Genomic DNA, 8225 nt, shown 5'->3' with positions numbered 1-8225 from the left:
TCAACTTGAAATGTTAAATTATGTGTGACAACTTAGATATTTGAGTTGAATCAACTTAAAATTGTAAGGCAGCTGGGTTACTTACCCATCTGTTAATTTTAGCAAACACAAATATCTAAGTTGGTACTTAGTACAACTAAACATTTCAAGTTGACTAAACTTATTATAGTTGAGTGAACTTAAAATTTTAAGGCAGCAGGATAACAAATTATTTTAAGCTGACTCAACAATTTGTGTTTTTTTTATTTTTTACAGTGTGTTTTTGGCTATTGCTACAAACCTGTGCTACTTATTATTTAACACTGTAACTCTGTGATGACTGCTTTGCAAAATGTCATGAATTCTTTCCATACTTTCTCAACGAATGACTACATCAATAAAGGGCTATATCCGAGACAAATTGCAATTTACGAAATTTTCAGCGTGTTGTAACGACTTTTTAGGGGGAAAGTGCTACAGAAACAAAATACGCACAACTCACGTGATAATGCCGCTTGCAGCGGGACACTTTGCCATACAATTTCTAAACCTGGAGTACTTTTATTTTGAAAATACAATCTCTTGTTGCCACATTCACACCTCCAGCGATGACATCTCAAAAAACAGCAGACGAGTACAAAACCCCAAACACAGCGGCAGCGCTTGTTCGTAGCGAAAAGCTTTAGAAACCTGTCCAAGAGGGACCAGTATAAGAGGATTTTCGCACAAATTTCGGTAAGATGTACGTTTGTTGATGTTTTGTCAATTAAAATAACGTTTCCTTGCTTAAAAATGTTCGTCAATAACGTTAAACGACAACCAGTCGTTCCTGAGTTTTTATATTTGTTTATTCAATCGTCCTATTTGGGTCTGATTTATTAACACGCGTTACATTTAAACTCACCTGGCTCGGTCTTTTATTAAACGTATCAGCGTATTGTCAAGATTAGTGTATGGCATTTTAATGACAACCAAAATATCGTTTATCGTTGCCTTCCCCTACATTAGCGTTTGTAGCAACCGTGTAAGTTTACGTTAGCTGTACTAGTACTACGATGTTTCCATATTATTCTGTATGATTCAGCATTAGTTGATCGGCGCTCATGTTGAAGCCGCTTCCAGAAACACAACAGTTACGTAATGGCGTCAGCTTATGGTAAACAGGATCACCTCACCTCTCGACTCTGGCCTTCCGCATTTAAAGCATGTTTTACTCATTAGGTGGAGTCAAGATGTTTGTATTGGCAGCTACTTTGACTGATATGACAGCAGGCCACTCTGTCGGTCAGAGGTGATGCTTTGATTTCCTGTTTACAGTCCAGCAGCTGAGGCTTTTCACCACTGTGCCATGGAGTTTCCAGATCTCGGGGAGCACTGCTCGGAGAAGAGCTGCAAACGTCTCGGTACGTAATGTCTGATTGCTTGTTAACATTTTTACTGGCCTTAAAAATGATACACGTTTTTTCCCACAATATATACTACTGTTCAAACGTTTGGAGTCAGGGTTTTGTTTTGTTTTTGTTATTGTTTGTTTAATACTTATATTCAGATGGGAAAAATACAGTTGAAGAGACAGTAAAAACATTTATAATGTTAAGTTTTCTAGTTCAGTTGCTGTTCTTTTGAACATTCAGAGAAAAAATGATATGGTTTCAACAAAAATATTAAGCGGCGAAACTGTTTTCAGCATTGAAAACCATTATAAACCATGCAAATCATTATATTAGAATGATTTCTAAAGGATCATGTGACACTGAAGACTGCAGTAATGGTGTTGAAAATTCAGTTTTACTATCACAGGAATAAATTACATTTTAAAGCATATTCAAATAGAAAAGATTTTATATTTTATAAGTACTTCACCATATACACTACCAGTCAAACGTTTTTTATTGTTTTTTTTTTTGTTTGTTTGTTTTTTTAAAAGAAGTCTCTTCTGATTACTAAGCTTGCTTTTATTTGACACACAGTATAGCAAAAACAGTAAAATGTTGAAATATTTTCACTGTTTAAAATAACTGTTTTCTATTTGGATATATTTTAAAATGTCATTTATTCCTGTGATTTCGAAGCTGATCCTTCAGAAATCATTGTAATATTCTGATTTGCTAAAATCATTTATTGTTATTATGTTGAAAACAGCTGAGTAGAATTTATTTTCAGGTTTCTTTGATGAATAGAAAGTTCAGAAGAACAGCATTTATCTGAAATAGAAATCTTTGCAACGTAATAAATGTCTTTATCATCACTTCATCAATTACATCAAAAACAATAGGCAGAGGAAAATTCTTTAAGAAACAAAAAAATCTTTTGACTGGTAGTGTAACTGTTTTTGTACTGTATCTTTGGTTGAATAAATGCAGCCTTGGCGAGCATAAGAGACATCTTTCAAAAACATAAAAAAAAAAACATCTGAACTTAGTGTATATTTGTAGGTGGAAGAGAAAATTTCTCATTTAATGTTTATTTAATGTTATTTCTTTTACAAAACAATTAAATGTTATCTTTGTAATAATAGTTGAAATTACAGCTGTATTGTAATTCCATGACAGTTCTGTACAGTGACCTGCTGCTCATTTTAGCAAAATAAACCAGACAGGCTGATAATACAGCATTATCATGGATCTTACACAGCCGCCAACCAAATAAATGAAGTAATATTAATGTTGAGTTTTTCTGGATGAGCGGTCACTTATACAGTGTTGCTCTGGGCCATTTTCAGAAAAGCTGTGATTGACCAATCAGAATCAAGTACTGGAGAGCATGTAATAAAAATGTACAAAAGACGCAATGCCATACACGGCTGAAAAGTTAGTGAATTGTTGACCATTTCCTGCCTGTTTAACAAAAAATATATTTTTTAGCCTATGACAAGTCACTCATGCTTTTTCCACCATTATCCTTACAGCCCTGTTCAGCCCATGAATTATTAATGTTTGTGTATGTGCATTTCCTCCGCCTGATCACATGTTGAATGGCAAATGTGTTAAATCTCATTAGGTGCAGCATTTCCTGTTTTCTGACCTTGTTTTTTTTTTTTTTTTTTTTTTTTTTTTTCCGTAATATAACCACACAATCTAGTCATGAGACTGTGTCATTCAGGTCAATTGATTTTGCAGTATTTGGCCTTGCGATTAAAAACACTGTCTGATTATATATACTCTGACTTCTTCTGTATGATTTCAACATTTAATGTATATTTGTGTGTACATTTTAGTGCATAAATTATTTATAAAGCCTTATAGGTCACTAAGCTGGTTTTATAATGTTGCTGTGCTCATAGTGATTCAGCATTAGTTGATAAATAAAACTTTGTCCTGTGTGTACACTACAGATTTTCTTCCAATGAAATGTGATGCCTGTCAAGAAATTTTCTGCAAAGACCACATAACTTATGCAAATCACAAGTGCACTTCATCATATAAGAAGGTGGGTAAACTTGTGTATAATGAATAATTATCTTGCCTCATGGTATAAACACAGGTTGTGGCTGATACATATTTGTTTTCTTGTGCAGGATATCCAGGTTCCTGTATGTCCGTTGTGCAACACCCCCATTCCCATTAAAAGAGGGGAAATGCCAGACATCAAAGTTGGGGAACACATAGACAGAGACTGCAAATCTGACCCTGCTCAGAGGAAACGAAAGGTAGACCAGACACAGAAAAGGAAGGAGAGATAAAATGACGTCTCTGTAAAATGAATAACGACTTGATTGTTTCTCACCCCATAGATCTTTACAAATAAATGCTCCAAGGGCGGCTGTAAGCAGAAGGAAATGATCCGGGTGACATGTGACCAGTGCCATTTGAACTACTGTCTCAAACATAGACATCCACTCGACCATGACTGTAAGACTGACGGCAAGTCGGTCTCCAAATCAGGGTTAGTATGGTATGCTTAGTTCACTTCCAGAATAAAAATTTCCTGGTTCATCCAAGATGTTCATGTCTTTCTTTCTTTAGTCGAAAAGAAATAAAGGTTTTTGAGGAAAACATTCCAGGATTTTTCTCCATATAGTGGACTTCAGTGGGGATCAACAGGTTGAAGGTCCAAATTGCAGTTTAATGCAACTTTAAAGGACTCTACATGATCACAGATGAAGAATAAGGGTCCTATCTAGCAAAACAATGTCATTTCTTAAAAAAAAAAAAAAAAAAAAATTATATACTTTTTAACCACAAATGCTTGTCTTGCTTTAGCTCTGCGATGCGCATGAGGTCTTCACATATTGCATAATCACGTTGGAAAGGTCATGTGTTTTTTTTTGTGTTCTTCATCTATGTACTCCGGTTCAAAAGGTAGGATAGGGTGAAAAATCTCATTTTCTCCTCAAAAAAAAAAAGTCATCTGTCATCGTTGTTTTTCCTTTTTGTAAAGGGTGTTTGACAGTCTTTGCATGTTTGATTTGTAAACACTGGGTTGGTACTTCAGCCTATGTCAGGGAACGATTACATAATGTGTGAGGTCGAGCTAATGCAAGACAAGCATTTGTGGTTAATAAGTATATAAATTTGTATTTTCCTTAGAAAATGATATTGTTTTGCTAGATAAAGCCCTTATTCCTTGGCTGAGATTATGTGAAGCCCTCTAAAGCTTCATTAGCTGGGTTTTCATCCAAAGTTGCGAATTTACGTTGTGCGCAAAATTGGTATATCACTTAAAATGTTTGCAAATAAGCACCGTTTCCATCCAACGAGTCAAAGAGAACAAAATCGCCATTTCCTGATAAACTGGCACTAAGAAAAATAGGAGAAGCCACTGAATATAACAGTTTTCACATATAATAAATTACTTGCAATTCAGAGAGAGCAGGCAAAACACAATATATGTGGTCAATGCTTTCGGAGGCAGATGCCAGCTGTTTGGGAACGCAGTCTTGTAAGACAGTTCTTTGAGGCAGTTACACAAAAATACTTTGACGGCAGACTTTGCTCGGGCATTACAGAATGATCATAACAACATTTCAGATGCTGTGCAATGAGATCAGTCTGGTAGTTAGTCAAGTTATCCCGTCCCATGACTTTTTTGCTGTGTGTGGAGGAATTCATTCGAAAAAAGGGTCTCCATATCCTGTTATTCGCATGAACCCTTTTTCGCACAAGCCAAAAAGCACCTCAAGCGAGCGTAAAAACTTTTTTGCGAATTAAAGGATTTTTATTCGAAATGTGGCATTTCCATCACTCATTTCTGATGCGATGCTTCAAAATGCGGATGATGGAAACAGCTATTGAAACTGCAATTTGGACCTTCAAACTGTTGATTCCCATTATATGGAGAAAAATCCTGAAATGTTTTCCTCAAAAACCTTCATTTCTTTTCGACTAAAGAAAGACAAGTACATCTTGGATGACATGGGGTGTGTAAATTATCAGGAAATTTTCATTCTGGAAGTGAACTCCTTTAGGCTTTCTGGAGGACACTAGTAATAGTGGGTTTTGGTTTGCAGGCATGCTGCTTTAATGAGGGCTCAAGCCACCTCTTCCAGTAACGCTGCAGCATCATCCACCAGAGGGAGCACTAGGACCATGTCTAATGGAGTAACTGGAAACAACAGACCTCAGAACAGTAGGTAAGCACATTTAAAAACAAACAATGCCTTTAGAACTGTCATTTGAATGTACACTAACAGTCAGAAGTTTGTGATTGCTTATGTTTTTGAGGCACCAAGACAGTAAACAGTAATATTGTGAAAAATTATTACAATTTAAAATATAATTTATTCATGCGATGACATGATCATTACTCTCTATTGCCCCTCAGGGCACAAAGGACAAATACTGCGTCTTCTCCTCTGGTGTCTCCAACAGCGCAGAATGTAATTCCACCATCAGCGTCATTTCAAGTCGGGCTGGTGCGTTGTTCATTTTAAGATAGTTTAAAGGTTGACTGTGTTTAAAATCTACTTTGACTGTATTGAAACCATGAATTGTGTTTTATTTCACAGACGGAAGAACAGGCCCTCCAGAGAGCATTAGAAATGTCGCTAGCTGAATCTGCTCGAGCAAGCCAGCCTACTCTAAGGTATTCCTGGCCTCATGTGTTTCACACGCTTGATTTTAAAGTGTAACCCTTTCATTGCTGTAACCCTTAAATCCAAACTGCCAGAGGGTTACTGTAAATGCATGTTTTCCTGACTGCACACCGACTGCGCTGGTGGCTTGGGCCCGTCATCTCTGCTTGCAGCTATATTTTTTTTTTTTTTAACTGTTATTGAAATCTGAAAATCTAACTAAGTGTGTGCACTTCAGCCCTCAGGAGCAGGAGGATCTGGCCTTGGCTCAGGCTCTCGCTGCCAGTGAAGAAGAATACAGGCGACAGCAGCAGCAGAGACAACAGGTAGCCAGAAAGCTTAGCAGTCAGTAGCATATTATGCTAACAGGACCTCATCTAGGTACATAGCCCTAGTGGCATCTTTATGTCTAATCTTTTGGGTGCTGGGCACTATAAAATGGTCTGTATTTTGATTTATTTTAATTTAATTTTTTTTTAGTAAATATTGTTACATATCAACATCTGACACATTGTGGGTGAACGATAACATCTGGGTGTGCATCTGGGAATGCAATAATTGCAGAATATTGCAGTATTTACAGAGACGGTTAAATAAACAAGAAACTTGCTGTTTTTTACTTGGTCTGTCAGATGTTTTTTAATTTCATTTTGCAGGGCTGTGCTATTGAACTGGCCTGAGTTTGCATGTCTTGCATTTCAGATGAGAGAAAAGATGATTTCAAAAGCAAGCATGTGTACTTTTACTGTTTTGCTGAAGTGGTCTCTCTTAAAAACATGAGTTTGAATAAACACTTGGCATGATGTGACTGCCCTTACTCAACAGACTTAATGACTGTCGTGTCACCATCAATCAGGTTTTGTCATTATGTCTGTAAATGATGATTAAATACTCAATCTCTAATTGTCTTCTCAATCCACAGGGAGGAGTTTCGAAAGAGACCAGCTGCTGCCTGTCTTAATGTGAGGTGGCACTGACCGACTGTAATCTGCCTCAATCTGCACACGAGCACCAATAATGTACCATGCCTAGTGGATTTCTGAGTCCAGCATCTGAAGCTTCCCAAATCAACACATCTGATGGCTGTTATGTTGTTTTTCTGTTTTGCGTCACTCTGTAGTGTGCTTCCTAGATGGGCAATTGTGCCATTGTGGCAAGTGGTGCTTCATGTAAATATTTTATATAGCTATCATGTTAATCTGTCAATCAATGTAGATGTCTTTTGAAATAAATTATTTTAAAGTGTTTATTTCGCTCTCTGACATATTGATCACAGCTCTAACATTACACACATTAGTCTTCATTACTGATTTTATATTTTTAAAACTGGACATTATACATACACTACCAGTCAGAAGTTTTTGAACAGTAAGGTTTTTGATGTTCTTTTAAAGACATTTCTTCTGCTCATCAAGCCTGCATTTATTTGATCCAAAGTACAGCAAAAGCAGTACAATTTTGAAATATTTTTTACTATTTAAAATAGCTTTTTTTCTATTTGAATATTTTAAAATGTAATTTATTCCTGTGATTTCAAAGCTGAATTTTTAGCATCATTACTCCGGTTACATAATCCTTCAGAAATCATTCTAATATGATGATTCATTGCTCAAAAACATTTGTTATTATTATTATTATGTTGAAAACAGCTGAGTAGATTTTTTTTCAGGTTTCTTTGATGAATAGAAAGATCAGAAGAACAGCATTTATCAGAAATAAAAAATCTTTTTTAACATTATAAATGTCTTTATCATCACTTTTGATCAATTAAAAGCATCCTCATTAAATAAAGTGTTAATTATAATTTCTTTCCCCCAAAAAATGCTGATTTTCCCGATGCTGAAAATGTAGCTTTAATCACAGAAATAAATTACATTTGAAATTGCATTCAAACAGAAAGCAGTTATTTTAAATAGTAAAAATATTTTACATTACTTTTGCTGTATTTTGGATCAAATGTTTTAAAAAAATGTTTTAAAAAAACATTAACAATCTTGCTGTTCAAAAACTTTTGACTTCTAGTGTAAGTAGTGAAAAGTGTAATCACATTAGAGATATCTGAGCCTTTGGGTGCAAAAACATTTTTATATTAGCTCTGCTGTGTAGATATGGACACAGGACATCTTGTCAGAGCTGAAGAGCAAATAAATTTCTTTTTTTTTACACTTAGTGATTCCCTGCAGGTTTGCCATTTTGTATGATACATAATTACATTTTTACCCTTTTTTGGGTT

General features: G+C 35.5%; 1 protein-coding gene across 4 annotated transcripts; it reads left to right on the top strand.

Moving 5' to 3' along the window:
- Positions 1 to 566: 566 nt before the first annotated feature.
- Positions 567 to 7239, top strand: zfand2a (zinc finger, AN1-type domain 2A). 4 transcript variants are annotated; one of them, XM_051105575.1, is made up of 10 exons: positions 567 to 714; positions 1297 to 1382; positions 3314 to 3408; positions 3497 to 3628; positions 3713 to 3864; positions 5429 to 5551; positions 5743 to 5833; positions 5927 to 6003; positions 6231 to 6318; positions 6915 to 7239. In XM_051105575.1, exons 2-10 carry the CDS (start codon positions 1328 to 1330, stop codon positions 6951 to 6953), a joined length of 852 nt encoding a protein of 283 aa, XP_050961532.1. In that variant the 5' UTR covers positions 567 to 714; positions 1297 to 1327; the 3' UTR covers positions 6954 to 7239. The 4 variants fall into 4 exon arrangements, with proteins under 4 accessions (XP_050961532.1, XP_050961534.1, XP_050961535.1 ...); XM_051105577.1 differs by having other exon boundaries at positions 582 to 721; XM_051105578.1 differs by having other exon boundaries at positions 584 to 714; positions 6231 to 6373.
- Positions 7240 to 8225: the final 986 nt, after the last annotated feature.

The sequence above is a fragment of the Labeo rohita genome, chromosome 3 (genome assembly GCF_022985175.1).
Source record: "Labeo rohita strain BAU-BD-2019 chromosome 3, IGBB_LRoh.1.0, whole genome shotgun sequence".
NCBI classification, from domain to species: Eukaryota; Metazoa; Chordata; class Actinopteri; order Cypriniformes; family Cyprinidae; genus Labeo; species Labeo rohita.
The sequence above is the reverse complement of the archived record's forward strand: the minus strand, read 5'-3'. Positions and strand labels throughout refer to the sequence as shown.

Coding starts and splice junctions, on each gene's coding strand:
- zfand2a (XM_051105575.1), top strand. CDS start 1,328: ATGGAGTTTCCAGATCTCGGGGAGCACTGCTCGGAGAAGAGCTGCAAA. Junction 1,383..3,313: donor GAAGAGCTGCAAACGTCTCG/GTACGTAATGTC, acceptor TGTACACTACAG/ATTTTCTTCCAATGAAATGT. Junction 3,629..3,712: donor CTGCTCAGAGGAAACGAAAG/GTAGACCAGACA, acceptor CTCACCCCATAG/ATCTTTACAAATAAATGCTC.